The following is an 18,792-nucleotide window of genomic DNA, read 5'->3' as shown; positions in this document are numbered from 1 at the left end:
TTATTTACTGTGGAAAAATCAGTAACATATTTTTATAATAATTACTTTAAATTATGAATTATGCAGATTCAGAAGTTCCGGATGGCAGAATGGACAGATGACTTTTCAAAAACAGGTGGTGGCTGGCTTTTTTTTCCCCTTCTATGGCTTATTTTTTCCTTGTATGAATAGGAACTTTTTTGCCTCAGTTACCCCCCGCCCCGAGTACATTCAGCTTCTAAAAAAAAGTAATGCAGAAACATTCTGGAAGGTTTGCTAAAGGACTTGTTTTCTAACAGTTTTTTATGTTTTCTTAACAACAATCAGATGCTGATTCGAGCAGCTGCTCTGCACGTACTTGAAATTCCCTGGACTATAGAAAGTCCCCAACACTTGCCATTCAGGATCTGCAGGACATGAGCTGTCTCATCACAGGCTTGGAGGACAGGAGGAAAGGTAACAACCAGTTCCCTTGACTGCTGAGTTTTGCTCACTGTTGAGCCACAAGAACATGTTTGCTTTAAACTGAAAGAGGGGAGATGTAGATGAGCTGTGAGGCAGAAATTGTTCCCGGTGAGGGCGGCGAGGCGCTGGCCCAGGCTGCCCAGAGCAGCTGTGGGTGCCCCATCCCTGGCAGTGCTCAAGGCCAGGCTGGATGGGGCTGGGGGCAGCCTGGGCTGGGGGGAGGGGGCCCTGCCCGGGGCACGGGGTGGGACTGGGTGGGCTTTGAGGTCCCTTCCAACCCAAACCATTATGTGACTATGAACTGGGGGAAGGTCAATGGTACCCATAGGTATGCTGCTCCTGCCACTGATTAATTCCACTATCCAGAAGGTTTCCACCTAGCCTGGATGGGTCTTGCTTCACTTTTCAGGCACTGGATCTGAAGATTTTAGGGAGGAGACATTTATTATTAAGAAATATTTTACCCTAACAGCACCTTATATACCCTGATCAAGACAACTCTTAACCTTCTCTTGGTTTAATTAACTACATTGAGATCACTGAATCTCTCACCAAAAAGATCGACTCCAGACCTCAGGGTTTTGTGGTGCTCTTTTCTCAAGGAACCGACATGAAGATGAGTAGATTTTGTACACAGCTTTGCTCACGTTACTTCCAGAAATAAAACAGCAAACTTACCTGTCTTTTGACAAATTTGAAACCCAGAACATGCAGTTAAACTCTTACTTTTGTAAAAGCAGAACAAACCAGATATTGAATCATATGAAACTAACAGAAGCTATATTCTTATCTGTTGTATATAGCCCATATTACTTGCCATATTATAGTAAAAAAAGTGGGGGGAAACCCAAAACAGGTAATATGAACTTGCTTACGGACTTGAGCCAGAACAAACCTGTTTTCGACATCCATATTTCCTCATCTGTTATGCAGAGTTGACTCAAGTCAATACATAAATGGGGGACAAGGAACAACTAGGTGCTGCAGGAATCTGACTATATGTAACATAATCCTCATTATCCACACCAATATAAATTCATTTCCCCACATAACGTTACTTTTCATTATTGCTTTGTTATTAAGGGTAACTTTATTTCCAGATGAGATAGCAATCCAAATTCCTAACCCCTTCTTCTCATGAAAGAGCCAAAGGTAGGCATGGCAATAAAGAATACTTCCCCTTCAGACAAATTTCAACGCCAGATTTTATTTTCTGCTTCCTAGATTCCTCTTGCAGCTCTACGCACTGAGGATGTTCTGCCTCTCCCCCAGCAACCGAGTGCCTCTGTGCCCTGTTCTAGAGCCAGTTTTCATAGAAGGAAATTAGTCAGCGGTCAATGGTGAAGAAAGTCTTCAGATAGCAGGAAAGAATAAAAGCTTAATCCAGGGATCACAGTATAAAATTAGGAAAACAGCATAAGGTATTTCAGCCAACATTTGTGAAATCATGGTCTAACTCCAAGGTGCGAATCTAAATCTTGGAGAGCTAAACCAAAAAACGAACAAAGGAAAACGAAACTGTTTAAAACAAGATCAGGGTAATGAAATAAGCTTACGTTATTTAACAGCCCCTTTCCATCATGTTTCTGAGTTTTCACATACTGTTATTTTAAAAAGATACCAAAGCAGTAAAGATGTATTAAAATTAATTTCCACATGAGCAGAGCAAGACTCAAGATCTTCAAATACACTTTAAGAGAATTTTAAAAACCAGATGTGTGTCATTAAGGATACTGTGGTTTCTGTTAGACAGTAGCTACCATTACTGCTAATAGCAATAGATGTTGAGGGGAAAGGAACTTGTTATTTTTCAGTAGAGCCAGTGGGAATTTTTCAAGCAGATAATTCCTAGTTGGAAAACACAAGTTTTTGACAGGTATGTTTTTAGAAAGTTTCTTGGGATTGGTATGGGATATCTGGTCAAAGTAGAGAGACGAAAAGAAACCAAAGAATAGTCTGGTGTCTGGAGCACCCTTACAGCATGTGGTGAAGACCAGGTTCAACAACCTTTTTCTAGCTAACCTGCAAAAGTAATGTGACCATAAAGTTCCCATTTCTGTCTCAAGCACTAGTTGTTTTGGAGAGTCTTCCTTCTGTTTTCAAGTTGTTTTTTTTTTTTAAAAAAAAAAAGTTATAGTCTTTCCACGATGACTCTCTTACCATCTAGTTTTTCCCTATGTTTTTTTTTAAATCTCATATACAAACATTCCTCCAGCCTCTCCAGTATGAATGAGAAACGTCACTAATCAAAGGATACAGCCTGACTAAATAAAAAGAGAATATTTTTTATATCTATATTATGAACACTTCAAACCGTTTTCCAGAAAATAGTGTCCCACCACACAAACACCAAAGATTGTATGTATGTTTACTCAAACAACTCATGTTATTCATGAGCAGACATTTTATAAGATAGAGGCTAAAATATTATTCCTGAAAGAATTGCTCTGTACTATAGGATCTACGATAAAGTCAAAAGGAAGCATTTCTGGATGTGTTCCATCACTTGATGTTCAGGAAACCATTTTGTATGACACAAAGGATTAGGAAAAATAAGCTGCATGACATTTATTTTGCAATTTTAACATTAATATCTGTAGAAACATTTTATTGTCAGTACAAAAGTTAACAGATTTTAAGTCTTTTAACCCAATTTGTAAAAAACAAAAACATCCCCCCCCCCAAAAAAAAACCCAAAACAAATAAAAAAAAACCAAAACCAAAAACAATAACCACACCACCACATAAAACAGTGTAATTTGCATTCATATTGCATGGCCATATCAGTGTGAGTGTTCTGAATGTAAAAACACAAGACTTCCGTATAAAAGATACAAACAAGAGTGATATTTTAGCAGAGGCCAGTGCTATACCTACTGTTATGGAATGGATCAGAAGGAAATACTGGAGTCAACATGAATTAATCCCTTAAAAAGATGCTGATATTCCTATGGCAAACTGTCATTATAAACAACTTCTCTCTTTTTAACTTAAGTTACAATAGAGGGTCAGTCTAAAAGGCAAAAGATCCAGGCCAAAATATCTGGAACCCATTATCCAACTCAGGGAAGAGAATTGTAGTTAATTTGATGCATGTGCAACTTGGGGTAGAAGCTCAGCTCCTTTTAGAGCAGTATGTTCTGCTATGGTTATAGACAAATTCATGTCTTTCCTTACTTTAGGAATCTTTAAAAATTTCTTTTTGTTTTTTTTGTTTCTTTTGTGTGTGGAATGTTTCTGGAGTTTGGCCATGGGAAATCTTGCTAAAGAGTTGAACTGTTAAAGTGACAGGTATTGAGAATAAAAGACTTTCACGTTAAAGGATTTGGTTTTGCTAAGAATAATCATCTGACACTGCAGGTTTTAAACACAAATAAATCAAAAGTTTAATTTCCCAAAATTAGTTATATACTGTAAATATTTCTTTTTTTAAAGATCTGAAAACTAGTAAAGTCTGAGCAATATATCTACTAGTCCTCTGTGCTGCCTGCATAGAAATGCCATTTAAATTACAAAAACACAACAACCCTATAAACGATTAACTGTTTTGTACATTACCAATTAGTTAATAAATTAATGATATACCATTTTCCCTGAAAGCAAAGTATTTTCCACCTTTGGATGGTGAAAATTAAGAAATTCTGTGTAAGAACAGCATTTAGCAAATAGCTGTTAAAAAAGAGACTAATTTGCTAGGTGGATTGGGACATCCATTTTTAAATCAATACAAAAAATAATTCATTGTAAATATATATAATATATATTTATACATATTTTGAATATATTTACATACATCCAGCACCTATATACTGCATTTGTGCTCTGTAAGTGTGTGCCAACATATATTTTCTCCAAATATTACAAAATAAACAAGAAAGGCAGACCCAGAGTTTGCCTCAAGTCCAACTGGTCCATTGTACAAACCAAGTCTGTTGCAGCTTACAAGAGTCAGGAAATCGATAGCAATGGGTATCTAGACACAGCTCATAAACATTCTTCTTTGTTGGGAATATTCAAAAGCTGCAAATCATGAGATTCTCTATGTAGGTTCTGACTGCTTTCCTCCAAGTTTTGGTTTGGGTTTTGGTTTTTTTTTTCTTTTGCTTCTTTTTTTCCATATTTCATATGTACAAGCAGAAACATTAAGGTCCTGGAGAAAAGATTTTGTTTTGTATACGGTAGGTAGCTTGATGTTCTTGTTTCTTTATTCCTCTGTATGATTTCTTTTCATGTTTTAACACTTCCATTCATGTGTTGGTACTTGGGAAGACAAGGTTCGTAAGGCATTGGATCGGGAGAAAAAACAGAGTCATCACCTGAAGAACACGAACTCCTCGTGTCAGGGTAACTAGGTGAATACTGTTCCAGAGGTCCACTGAGGTCCAGATACTCCTATGACAAAAGAAAGAAACTGCAGTTTCAGACAGCAAATAAAACTGACAAGAACATGTCACCACTGCTTTGATTTGCCTTGATCACTCAGTGGGTAAAAGAACAGCTTAAAAATGACATTTCTGTAGTGCAATTGCATTCAAAAGTGCCTGTTGCTTAAATATATCATAAAACAAAGAGCTTCAATAGAGAAAGAAAACCCAACCAATAACAGGGTACTTTTCTGAAGTCCAACATCACCAGCATTAGCCGCGTCAGTGGAAATAAACATGCCAACCACATCAAAAGAGGACTTTTTCACTCACAATGATAAAAATGAAATTTCATCCTAAATAGAACCATTTTTCTTTAGCACATGGTAATGATTTGGAGAGGGAAAGATACTTCCAACTTTATATTCCTTTGGTCACTTTGAATATCTGTTTTATATACTGTGATATTAAATTTGTGTTTAAACATGCAGTGGCATATGTGCAAAAAAGCACTGATAGGAAAACAAAATTAAATTCACTATATTTGGGATTTTTACACTACATATTGGGGGGTGTGTGTGTGTGTCCCAGAGTAGCTGTGACCAAAGCAGTCATTAAAAAAGGAAGTAATATCTGCTGAATCCAAGTTTGGGGTTAAGGCTCTTTTGCTAGAAACAACAGTTTTGGCAAGAGAATAAAGTTATTTTTCCCCTTGAAATGTTCCTTCTCTTTCAACTTCTAAAGGCAGCTGCATTCATTTAAATGCAATCTCTTCATTTGCTAAACCACAAGTTATGATCATACTGAAGACACAAGTCTTCCACCTCAGTCAGTATTTTATGCTGCCGTGCTTAGGTTTGGGGTAATTTAGTTCTTCAGTTAATATAATTTTTGAAGTCAGACATTCAATCATTACCATATTATTGTTAAAAAATGGTCACAATTTTGAAAGGGGGTAGGGGTGTGGAATCCAAGTTTTTTAAAATGCCAACAAATACAGTAGGCAGCAAGAGAAGGCAGTTTGGATCCATGACTGCTGCCTATCTTCTGCCTAAGCTTTTAAAAAATTAATGAGGGCAATCTTGACATGTATTTATTTATTAGCAAACCAGCCCTGCATGACCAGAAGTAATCAGCCACTTTTCAGACAGATAGAAGAAGTATTCCAATATTTGAAGGAACAGGGACTTTGCATGGGATATCAGGCATGGCTCATCGCATCAAAAGACTTGATGCAATTCAGTTATGAATCCAGTAGTGAAGGTGGGACCCTTATCCCCTCTCCAGCCTCCTTATCCAATACCTAAGGCCAGAGCCATGTCAAGGGGCATAAGAAGTTTCCAGTACCAGGTTGGTTCCTGGTGTTGATATAACAAGCCATGAGACTGCCTTGGTGACTTCTGCTCTCATGGCTCAGGGAAACATTCCACGCTACTTTGGGAAACATGGGAAATAGGGTCATCCCGGGGGAAAAACAACAACAACAAAAGAAAAAAACCAACCCAAGAAACAAAGCATCCATAAAAAACCCCAACACGTGATGATTCAGCATGCAGAAGAACAAGACACTAGATTTAAGCAGAAATAATTACTTGCACAAATGCAGAAGAAGTTACCACTGGCTGCCCTAGCAATTCTTTGAGCTGTTAGGTAAACTAAGCTGTCCCTGTACCAACAGAGTCATGCTGGGGGGAAAGTGCCACTGCGGAGAGGATTAGTAAAAGCATTGTCACACTAAAGGCCCTGCACTTCAGGAATACTGTGCAGATTACACAAAATCAGAGGTCTTAAAAGCTATGGAGGAAAACGGGACACATGGGAGTTCTCAGAAGACACTGAGTGAGAACATGACAGGTTTTCAGGAATGTAAAATGTGTGCAAAGACAAGTGAAATAATTTCCTTTCTATGTCCAGGGTAAAGAAAACAAAAGCAATATCTTATGCGGAAAGCCACAGATTAGGAAAAAGCGAGGCTAATAAAACAAAGCAATAGACTGTCAAGGGGTGATGCGGAGATACAGCAGTGGAGATCTTTAAGGACAAATTACATAAACATCTGTCAGGAATGACTAACGTATAGTGGATCCTGCTGTAGGCTGATCGGATGGACTGGATGTGTCCCTGAGCTTTTTCCAGCATTTTTTTCTATGATTCTAGCCTGAAGTAATTTACACAAGCCTAAAGGCCTTTTCAGGTTACCTTTGAGATCATTCCAGGTCCATGAGCAGTACAGAATTGGGAAGGAAAGATGGTTAAACATGCACACAAAAAGAAAGCAATATCCTTTCCCAGGTTTAGAATTGCAGCCCAGAACCTTCCTCTTGAATTTGCAAATGCATATCCAGTCCAAGCCACCCAGTCCTGCGCAGTGGCAGCCAGCCCACCTCCAACCAGTCTTGTGAAATCATAGGAATTAGGCAGGAAAAGATGCAGTCAGTACTGGATGAGGGGAAAATGGGAACAGTACACAGAGTGGCGTTACCAACTCCGTAGGGAGTGCATATTCCCCATCCCTGAGCCATTCCTGAAGGTGCCACTTTTTGAGTAGGCCTTAACAAGAGAATCCATATAGATTTATAGTTGCTACTGAAGCCACAGAATCTTTTTCAATCAGATCTACTGGGCAAATGATGATCATAAAAAACGGCGTCTCTTTACTCAGGTTCTCCTGTCATCTCTGTTGCATACAGGCCTTCCTAAAGCTGCTTAATAATCCATTTTTTAATTTCTCTGACAATTCTGAAAAACTAGTAAGTAATACTGAGGACCCATATAAAGCAACCCAAATATATATATATATATATATATATATATATATATTTTATCTACCTTTCCCCCCTTCCTTATAAAGAAGCCAATAGCAAATCTGGAAAATTTCTTTTTGGAAAGGCCAAAAAAAGTTGTTGCAACTTTCCTGTGTGTTTTTTCTTTTTTTTTTTCCTCCCATTATACATATCATTTTTCAAAAATGATTGGAATTTGTAAAATATTTCTGGAACACCAAGCATTTTCTCTCAAAAGAAGTTTACACCAAAAGACATTTCCATCACTTGTGATCCTCCTCAAAGGTACGGATGATTTAGTGATAACTGATTCCTGTGTGAATAGCCTAATCAGTGTGCTCCTTGGTAAAACTAATAATATCTCAGACCTCTGAAAGAATGCTCTTGAAATAAAACCTTTTTGCATTCATATATCCGAACCTGAAGCAGTGTGAGGCAGGACCTTTGGATAATTGGATGGCTGTTCATGCGTTCCCTGTGGGCCCTCATTCCCTCCACAGAGAGCTATTTCAGTGAACCTAATTCACTCTCAGATATATAATCTGAAATCTACCATTGACAATTTCTCCTCTTCTGACCTAGATATCACGGCTGGGAATCAAACCGAGTCGATAAATGAAAATCACCATGAACTCTACATCTCTCCTTCATATGAAATTCACATTGAAATGTAAACATTGCCTCTCAACCTGCTGCGTGTAGTCCCTCAATACCGCTATGCTAAAATCATCAAAAGATGCAATGAGGAATAAACAAAAGCACTTTAAAGATGTGTTTCTGTTTAGTTACATAAATCAAGGCCTAATGGCAAGAAACCGAGGATTCCATAGGACACATAGTTTAGCTCCGTGTAACCTCAGAGGACAACGACAAACAGAACATGAAAAGAATTTGAGCAGGATTTCATAATTGAATAAATTCCATCTGTCTCCTGAACCATTTGTCCTGATCAACAGCTTATGGAGGGAAACAATTTACCTACCTCATTAGTTGTGAGAGTGAGAATCCGATCCAAGTCTTCTACCAACTGTTTAAAAGTCGGTCTCTGTGAAGGCACAGCATGCCAGCAATCTCTCATCATCATATACCTGTAAGAAACACACATTTTCTTGGCTTAATTAAAATCACGCGTCCTTCTCGTAAGCCTTTTCATACACAGTCGATGTCCTTCATCACAAGTAAAGCTGCAAGCACCCACAGCCCTACAAACGCGCCACCAACTCCCCCAAAACTGTGCAATGCCCCCTTCGCTCAAAGGTGCATTTCTACTCCTGTATCTGTGGAGCTGATCATAGCCTTCTGTCCCAGGAATTTCAATGGTATTAAATTAGACATCCTTAAATATTTTTGCATGTTAGGGATTGCGGTCTTTGTGAAGAAATTTAAAGTGGAGAAAAAAACATTAAAAATAGTTGAGGGCTATACTGAAATACCAGAAAGGGAAAACACCCTCCCCTCATCACCAGGATATAATGCTGTGTTAGTGCAGAAGTTCCCAGATGTGTTTTGCTGTGTACAAAACCAGCCTGATGTAACTTACATGTGATTAGTGGTATGTGTGCCATTTAGGAATTTTCATATTCATGAGATTAAAAGAAAACAAATACGGGTGTAAAAACACTGATGAAGACTGGCTTGTAGATGATCTCTTCTTTTTCCAACGGGATCACAGCAGGGTGTGTAAAGAAGTAACCTCTGCAAATGTTTCCTGAAGACCTTTTCATACCTTTTCTTTAACATATCTATACACACACACACATCTCCATAATTTTAGGGTTGAGCGATTCTGAAAGTGTTTGATTCTGCCAGGGGTATCATTAACCATGTGAATTCAGCACGATTTGTGCCCTTCAATCCTGGTACAGCAAATAAGGGTCCTTACAGTTCATTGGTGCAGTTGGCAGGTTTATCCATTCGGTGCCCTTCTTTAAGCAGCTTAAAAAGTTCCTCCACTGGGATTCCTGGGTAGGGTGATCCTCCTAACGTGAAGATCTCCCACATTAACACACCAAATGACCAACTACAAATCAAAAAGAAAACAGCATTAGTAGATCTACCTTACTGCTGAAGAGAGATGTGCCTAAGGCAGATGCAACGATTGCCAACCCCTCCTTGGAGATGCTTAAATCGCCATCTGCCCAACTCCAACCACCCTGAGCAGGACACCAATCTGTGAGATGCATCAGATGCACAGGCGGCATATAGCATAGGGACTGAGCATGTTCTCAGGCGTACTCTTTCCCTTTGCCTGGTGTGCTCCGAGCACCTGAGTTCCCAGGGCTACTGCACAGAACTGTGTCTTCACAGCTTTATTATTTACAGAACACTCACAGCTGGATTGCAACGACGTGGAGGAATATTTTGGAAAAAGCAAATTGTTCAAAACAAAACTATTTTCCATCATTCTGCTCTTCTACCTTTTTTTTATTATTAATAATATTATTCATTTTTGTTAGGAAATGAAGGAGTATAATTTTAAGCCAATTCTCCTGCCTGCTTGCCACCCCGTCCCAGACGCTGCTCATCACACCTTGCTGGCAACCTAAGGCTCTTTGGCAGGTGGCTTTGCCAGGTGAGCAACAGCACACAGCTTGCACTGGCTCCCGAGCTCCTCTGCAGCTCTCCTAGCTCTGCAGCAGTGTATTTTAGTAAACTGTTTGCAGAAACTTACAATAATATTATCTTTAGCCGTCTTCAAAGCCACCGTGGGGCCAAGAGTCTCCAAGTTCCACTGAAATCCTCGTGCTCCCTGGCTGCTGAGGAGCTCGGACTGACTTTCAGTCCTGAACCAGTGGTTTACTTCACATTCACTTAAATATTGTGCAAAGATGCTATTTTAAAACTAAAGTTTGATCCAGCCTTAACCTGGGTATACAGTTTCCTTTGTAAATTACATAAAGGTCACAGGAAAAGCCTCAGTAAATGCTTTTCTTAAGGAGAGAGCACCTCGGGAAGCGCACCGAGGTTAAAGAAAGAGGAGTTATCTCTTATTTTCTCCACCCTGCCCTTTTTCCTTGTAACCCTGCACTGACATGCATAACCTTTTACACCTGTGCTGGGAAGCATCCAGCCCTTTACAGTTAAAAGCTTCTCTAGGAGAAATAAAACCCGTAAGATCTTCATCTGCATTGCATCAGAAATACACGTCTCCTTCAAGCACAATGCACACGAGCACTGTAGATGGGCCTAGGAAACTGTAATAGGAAGCAGAATAAATCTTGAGCGGTTGCATCAGCCAGCAACTCTCTGCACACATTAAAGCATTTCTAAGTGTCAGAGTCCAATGATTTCCCACTACACGTGAAGTACTGCTGGGCAGCAACACCACTTCTAAAAATCAGACAAAACTTTTCCAGTATATCCAGCTTATGTTTTATTATACCTAATCTTAGCACAAATTTTTTTAAGAAGTTTTCAGGAACTTTCTTTTCTTTCTTTCTTTTCTCTCCCTCTTTCTTTTTTTTTTTTTTTAAAAAAAAAAACTAACTGAAGGAAGTCCAGAGTATGTCAAAAGCCAAGCAAATTAGATAGACTCTTTGTAGCTGCACATCCGTAAATAAATTCAAGGGGGGAAACTTCCGCACTGACAGAAGGAGGTTAGCATTTTCCACCTTTCATGTGCTTTGAAGCTGGGCAGATTAGTAACAGAGCACTGGTTAGCAGTCTACCATAAAATCCTCACTTTCTAAGGGCAAGTCCTGTTCCATCTATTAATATGTGAAACAGAATGAAAATGCTTAAAGGTAAAGGACAACACTAAAATACTTCCAAAATATCCCAAACTTTATAACCTCCCTTCCCACCCCCCAAAACCCAATTCAAATAAGGCCACTTACACATCACTTTGATGCGTGTAAACTCTGTCAAACAGAGCTTCTGGAGCCATCCACTTTACTGGAAGCCGTCCCTGTAAGTTTGGAGGGGATGGAAGAAAAATGAAGATGCTAGCAACTTACAGGATGATTTCAACGCCAATATTTTACAAGATTAATCAATTCTCAGAAAACAGCCTGCTAATGCAAACCAGCACATAATTTACCTTTAAAATTTTCAAGGAAAAGAATAACAAAATGGGCTAAAGTAGGGAGACCATTAAGAAAAATGGACATACACATCAAAGATAAAATAATTGAGGGCTCCCAAAAAGTGCTCAGACTGCTTGCTAGGAGAACTATAGGATAAGCAGTTCAAAATTAAAAGATCAATCCATGATGTCTCTTTAAGGACAAACAAACCCGATCAATAATCCTCTGTAAAACAGGCCTGACTGCAAAAATAAGTTGACGACTAAACCCCAGAATTTTGGGGGTTTGTTCCATCTTTTGCAGTGACCCAAAGCTCACAGTCACAACTGCCTGTCGCTTTGCACACAACACCCGCTCCACCCAGAACCCAGGGATCACGCAAAAGCTGATATGGAGAAGGTTTAATTCCCTTCAGCACTGATGTACCCAGACCTGGTTGCTCTGTCTCTTGGAAGCAGGCAGATTATTACCATTAAAATGCCATTAATCACTTAGTGCTTTATTTTCACAGATAAGCCACTTAACATGACTGTTAATAATAACCAACATTAACACCAAATATTAAAGTCCGTAGAACTGAATGAGTTCTGCAAAGTTCCCATCAAGACCCAAGTGTAGTTCATCAGGATCTTGAGAGATCCCCTGAGAAGGAGATGTAAACTGTGCAAACTAGGCATTAATAACAACACCTGAAACCTTTTATCTTCTTGATTTGGTACAGGTTAAACAGCAAAATGGTGACAGAGCGGGGAGTAAAAAATCATTTTTTTCTAGCCCCACTTTGATACTACAGCTACAACTTGTACATAACAAGCCAAGTACAAGCAAAAGGCATAAAGCTGCATGTGCCATACCACATGTAACCAGGACGTTTATTATGGGTATTGCTAGCACTGTTTAGACAGTGTTTTTCAAGATCCTAGGCTTGGTAGAAAATGAGCTGGAATCGACAGGAATATTTCAATTTACTTGAAGTGAAGCCAGGGACACACAGAAAACAATTCTTGGATTTTAGCATTTCTAATAAATCACAGAATATACAGCCTCTTTGGTTATCTTTCTGACTGTCACTGTAAGAGGGGACAGAAATGCTATGTCCTTGATCCCTGTTTTCTGTCTGCGATGAAAAGTGAGGCTGCTCTACAAGAAGCCCATTAAGTTTACAACCATAGTTTTGAAGTGAATCGTTGAAAGAAACACTTGTTTCCAGAGATAAGAAAACCATTCACTTACATTAGTAGTCTTTTTATAATAATCTATATTGTTGATGTCTCTGGCTAAACCGAAGTCTGCTATTTTCATGACGTTATTTTCAGTTACCAAAACATTTCTTGCAGCCAAGTCTCGATGGATACACTGGAAAGAAAAGAAAAAAGGCCCGCTGAAATAAACTGCTGTAAAAGTGAAATCACTTGTACGCTACAACTAAGTCTCCTTTACGGATTTTAACCTAAATCACAAGTGGGAAAGCCACACATTTACTACAAGCCGGTGAGATATGATGGTCTTAATTACTGCAATCCATCCCCTCAGCTGGTGTTTCCAAGTTGAACAACGGCCCTAAGAAGCCTCTTAGAAAAGTCTGGTTTATTCAAGTCTTACCTTTTGCTAAGACTGAAAGCTTGGGCGGCGACCCAAACTGTGCCAAGCTCTTTGTGATTCACTCTCCATGACGCGTGCCCAGGTAGGTACAGGTATTGCAGCACTTTCATTACAAGTACTGTTAATGAACATTTTATTATGTTGCTTCCCTAAAATTGTATCATCTCACCAGAGCTAAAACCTGACAGGCTGGATCAGTGCAGCTGCTTTTAAGGGAAAAGATCTTAACATGAGATATAGCCACAGTATATAATTCTAAACTATGTGTCTAGGGCGTGTGTATTTACTTCAACCATGAGAGTATAACAATTCAATTATGAAAAGAAAAGGAAAAAAAAACCCACCAAAACAACCTGGGCATGGCTGTTTGCTTTTAAAACAGCTTTGATACTGAAACTACATGTTACCTCCTCAGAGATTTTTCCTTCATGTCAGCATTACACTGAAAACTTGCAACTGATTCTTGACATGGAAAGGATGTTGTGACTGCTCTGGATATTATTCCTGTGTTTAAGCAGCCTTATTAGGGTTGATACAAGGTGGCCGCAGGGGCATGGTAAGAAATGTTGCATTCAGCATCCCCCCAGGGTATTCTACTTCTTTTCAAGTTAAATATTGACTTTTTTTCCCCCCCTCTCTCCTCAATATTGGATTACTCTTTACGCTGTACTCTTTATTTCAGCATGTGCATAGACATGCTGGGCTGAACCACTACAAAAAACTCTACAACAGCCAATTTCTTTCTTCCATTATAACTTGCCCCAGCAATTTGCTGAGATCTCTTGTCCTGCATGGGTAAAACGAGCCTATGGAGCTTCTGCTCCTCACTGGGTTAGCCATGGGGAACTGCCAGGAAACACCTGCTCCAGCAACGCCTTCAAGCGCACAGGACCAGGCAACGGTACATTCTTTCAGCATCGAATCGGTCTTCTAATTCAGCATCAGCAACACTACGGTAGCAGAAACAACATAGTTGTCGTTGTTCCTGTCCCCATTCTCAAACCCTAGGAGGAGAACTGCCTCTGAGACACTGGGAACTCCATTCAAACACCCTAGTACAAGTTCGTAATGTCACCTGAGATACGCTAGGATAGCTCAGGTATCTTGATGAGACTACCAGCGATGACACAAGGATGTACAGCAGACTCATGCCTTTCCAGAACAGCCAGCTGGGGCTACCACAGAGCATCTCAAATGGCATGTAACACCTCCGGGTGAATATACACCAAGTGATTCAAACCCTGGCATCTTCTGTCAGTATATTCCTGCTTTTTCATACCCTGCTTTTTGTAACTGAGACTCTTCAGAATGGTGCCACTATTGATCTCCATATCTGACAGGTTTCATAGCTGACCCTCTGGCCCTCATGATTTGCTGTCTCTTTGCAACAGTCCGCACCAGTGTCTGTACCTGGAGCTCCCCTGTGGTTCTTGCACAGTACTGGAAGGTTGGAGAGAACACGTCAAGAGAATTTTAAAAAGCATCCACCCAACTTTAGAAACGGGATGTTGTTTCTGCGTACGATTGCTTGTAAGGCAAAAAGTAGGCACCCAAATGTTATCTTTACATATTATTATTTGTTGCTTTTTTGAAGTCTCAGTGAGCCATTTATTGGATTGAAATAACAAGAACACCGGCCTCCTCACAGTTCCTGAATGATGAAAATACCGTGAGAAGACCAGCTCTCTTATTATTCCAGCCTAGTAAATGGATCCCTAAGGGGAAGAGAACTAGTGAAATACAAACAGAAATGGTGGGATATCTGAAGAACCGGAATGCACAGTTTTACTATGTGCTGCCTTTGTTTTTCCTGTGCCTTGTGCAATGCCTCACATACTGTCAAGCCCTGCGCAGTGCTGATCAAGTGTTTCTGCAAAGGAGCTGCAGCAAGCATGAAATGGTTCTGACGTGTGCATCTGTGCGAGCGCACACCTTCTTGGCAGTGTCCTACAACAGCACTTCAGAGCTTCTCAGGCGGACGCTTGTTCTCAAGATTTGCCAATCAAAAGATTTCTTTTTTTTCCTTTTACAACAGTTCTATTTTCTTGGGACATGGCTCATTGCCAGGCAAATGTTTCATTAATCTTAGAAAGAGATATCCTAAGGTGCTTTGCCTAATACAATACTCGTGCTTACTCCATTAGAAGGTTTTTCCCTGGGTGTCATGCATGTCACTCTGTCTACCCTACTACTATACTATGAATTACTGTTTCAAAACAAATGAATAAAAAAAAAATTAGATCTAGATTCCCCCTCCTCCCCCACATCTACAAGTGCAGAAAAGCAATTAAAAAAGTCATGACTCCAAGCAGCAACAATGGAGGTTTACACTCAGGTCTGGTCTTCAGTTCAAAACAGCTCCATACTTGGGTGTAGACACAACTGGAAACTGGTATAAATCCCAGTAACCACTCCACACCTTGCAGGAAGTACATATCATCAATATCTAGTGCTTTGGTTTAGTCATTGGGTCCAAACACCACCCAGGATATTCATGATTGCTTGTCCACCAAGCCCCAGTATGTTTACAAAGTTAATTATGCAGGGCTATTTAAGGTTTCATAAGTATAATTTAATCAAATTACAGGTTAAAAAAAAATATCTTTGAAGAAATAGGTGTCCAGGGAGATGACAGGATAAATAAATTCTTTCAACAAGTTTGCTCTCCTAACAAACACCAGTTTTAAGTAAAGCGCATAACTTAAGGGACTAATTCACTCCATTTATTTCTGCCTCTTCTGTTCACAATTTTTGCCCTGGCATCTTGTGGTCCTCCCAACTCTGCCTGGCATCATTCTGTAAATCCTTTCAGTAACTGAATTAATTTATTTCACATCACTCTGTGAACTGCTTTGGTTGATTTGACTGGAAACAGAAGGCAAATGGTGCCTGCTGTCTCATGGGTAATGTGACTTGTGTAATCAAGTCACCACCTGTGCTTATGAATTCAAACTGCAGATATGTAGCAATATTTACTTTAAATGATCCACTCTGGGCCTCGTTTTAGCAATATTGTGAAACTGAGATTGAAAACTTCAAGAGTATGAATTTTCCCACTGATGTCCAAGAGTATGGATTATGCAACTTGTTTGAGAAAGGTCCTTCTCCCAGCAAATTCCTGAATGTAAACAATATGAGAACAAAACTAAACTAAAAAGGCACCGGAACAAATATGCACGACACGCTTTGCGTGGTATTTTCCAAGTTCTACCTACTTTTTGTGAAGCCAGGTACTCCATGCCTCTTGCCAACTGGTACGTGCAGGACACTAAGTCCTTGAATGTCATCTGCTCTTCTGGTACCCTGTTAATATCAAATGAATACTCCATCCCCGGGGGGCGGCGTGCTCGCAGGTACTCGCGCAGGTTTCCTTTGGAAGCGTATTCTACTATCACGTACAACGGACCTTTGGGTAAACAGAACCATGTGAAAACTGGAGTAAGGTCGAAGAGTAACATGTTTTTATGTAACGAAGCTTTTAAAGTTCTATAATAAACGAACCGAATCAGTAAATGTTTAACTGTGAAATCAGTGAGCACAACTTGAAAGAAAAGGAAGTCCGGACCTGGTGAAGTGACTGGCCCAAAGCTCCGTAGCAGGACAGTGGCAGAGCTACAATTAGTGGCTGAAAGCACCTAAACCCTGACCCAGCGCCTATTCCTTCCAGACACCCCCCGCCCCCATCCTGAAAAGCAAGCATTTTCAATCAAAAAATGCCATGAGATATCAACCAAGGACAGAGTGCTTCTTAACATGTTTTTGATTTCCGGAGTTTTATGCCACTCCGCATCACTTTATTTGACATCATTAGCTTTTAACACCACCACTGTGGTCTTCAGAGAGTAAAAGTGCTCATTTCAGATTCATGGGATACAAATTCCACTGAAGCAGACTGACAATTTGGAACAACAGGCTCTGGTTGCTCTTCCTCCTACAACAAGGGATTAGAGAGTTTTTATATGATATAGTACACTTTCTTATGGTAAAGCTGCAAGTATAACAAGAGACAGAAGTTAAAATATTGCTGCTAAGCTAGGGAAATATCTAAAAATCCCATCACGCCATGACTGCTTCCTTAAAAACTCTTGAAAAAACTATGATTAATGAGACTTTTGCATACCCGTTTGGCAAGTCCTGGTTTACTTTCTTTTCTCTACTCACCATCCTGGGTACAGGCTCCAAGGAGATTGATGATATTTTTATGCTTCCCAATCATCTTCATCATCTCCATCTCTGACACCAGGTCAGACAGATCTTTCTCTGTAGCATCATCTGTACAAGACACAGGTTCAGTTCATATTTTCTAGCGTGCCAGCCTGAACTTCACTAAGGCTCACCAGTTGGTGTAAAACACATGTGCTTCAAAATGCAGAATATGGGATTCGTTTTCCAGCATACACTGTACATTATACAAAGTCATAAGTTATGTCCTAACAAAAAAAAGTCTCAACTTATCGAATGGACTGACCGGTTCTCCAGCGTTTTATGTTAAGAGGCAACACAGTAATATCAGACATAGAAATACTATCCTTAGCTATCAAACCTCCAGTAAGTACGCCTTTCCTGCAAACAAACTTTACAATTAAATTCAAAATAAATAAGCACCAACTACCCGGACTGATTGGCCTAGGATCTACACACGGACAGCCTCTGACACGAGCTAAACTAAAAGCAGAGAGACCCACACGATGCTAATACATCTCCTGGCTCCTAAATACTCACTGCTCAAGATAAACAGGCTGTCAAGGGCGCAGATTTACACCCCAAACTGCTGAAGGCTGAGGTCAGCTATGTGCTCTTTGACCCCCCCCTACGATGACAGAGTTCAGATGCCACAAAAGAAACCTCGTGGATGAGAACTCCCATATCACCCATTCTGATCCCTAAGCACCCAGTTTTCTTACCTTTCAACATCTTCACTGCCACAGTTACTGCTTCTTTTGGCCTGTCTTTGTCAATCCCCACCGCTTCGGCCATGACGACTTGCCCAAAGCAACCTTCTCCCAGGGGTTTACCCAGCGTCAGCCTAGAGGTGTAAACAGGAGATTAACACACAGCATCTGGTGAAGGGATGCAGCCAGTGAAATTCCAGGGCTAAATATAAAAAGCTTTCAACAACTTGCTGTAGCATGAAGCATTTATCATATGGAACTAATGAGACCCTGGGTGTGCATCGGTTTTCACGCGCACTGCAGTGTGTTTTCTTAGGGATGGTATAGCATAGGGCAGATCAGTTGCTAAACCCAGCTTTTAAGTTCTGGCTCTCCTTGTAATAAGAGGCTGTACTTGATGGCTAGTGGGGAGACACAGCATGGAGGGGCAGAGCTTTCAAAAAGCATCAGACCGTGGCTGAAATTCAGGAGCAGCCAGCAACATGCAAGCTTTTCCTGTCATTCGAACGCGGCTGGTCGTCATCTTTTTCACATCGACTGCAAGGAGATGAAAGAAAAGTTTCTTTGTGTGTGTTGCCATGTGGTCACTTTCAGGCAGCTGATGAGTTGTGGGGTAAAGGGTGGTATTAAGAGGAGGGAGATGTTTTAAATATTATGAACTCCTGTGATACAATGGCACAGT

General features: G+C 40.1%; 1 protein-coding gene across 1 annotated transcript in view; it reads right to left on the bottom strand.

The window, feature by feature from the left end:
* Positions 1-2,997: 2,997 nt before the first annotated feature.
* Positions 2,998-18,792, bottom strand: part of FGFR2 (fibroblast growth factor receptor 2) — an 87,546-nt gene continuing 71,751 nt past the window's right edge. The window contains exons 11-18 of the mRNA XM_080401495.1: positions 18,123-18,244; positions 17,380-17,490; positions 16,434-16,624; positions 12,850-12,972; positions 11,428-11,498; positions 9,474-9,611; positions 8,574-8,679; positions 2,998-4,836 (exon numbers count right to left, since the gene is read on the bottom strand). Of these exons, the coding sequence (XP_080257621.1) occupies positions 4,672-4,836; positions 8,574-8,679; positions 9,474-9,611; positions 11,428-11,498; positions 12,850-12,972; positions 16,434-16,624; positions 17,380-17,490; positions 18,123-18,244 (1,027 nt within the window). The 3' untranslated portion in view covers positions 2,998-4,671. The remainder of the gene's footprint in view (positions 4,837-8,573; positions 8,680-9,473; positions 9,612-11,427; positions 11,499-12,849; positions 12,973-16,433; positions 16,625-17,379; positions 17,491-18,122; positions 18,245-18,792) is intronic.

Source organism: Falco punctatus (genome assembly GCF_963210335.1).
Source record: "Falco punctatus genome assembly, chromosome: 9".
In the NCBI taxonomy this organism is placed as follows: Eukaryota; Metazoa; Chordata; class Aves; order Falconiformes; family Falconidae; genus Falco; species Falco punctatus.
This window is presented reverse-complemented; position numbering and strand designations above follow the sequence as displayed.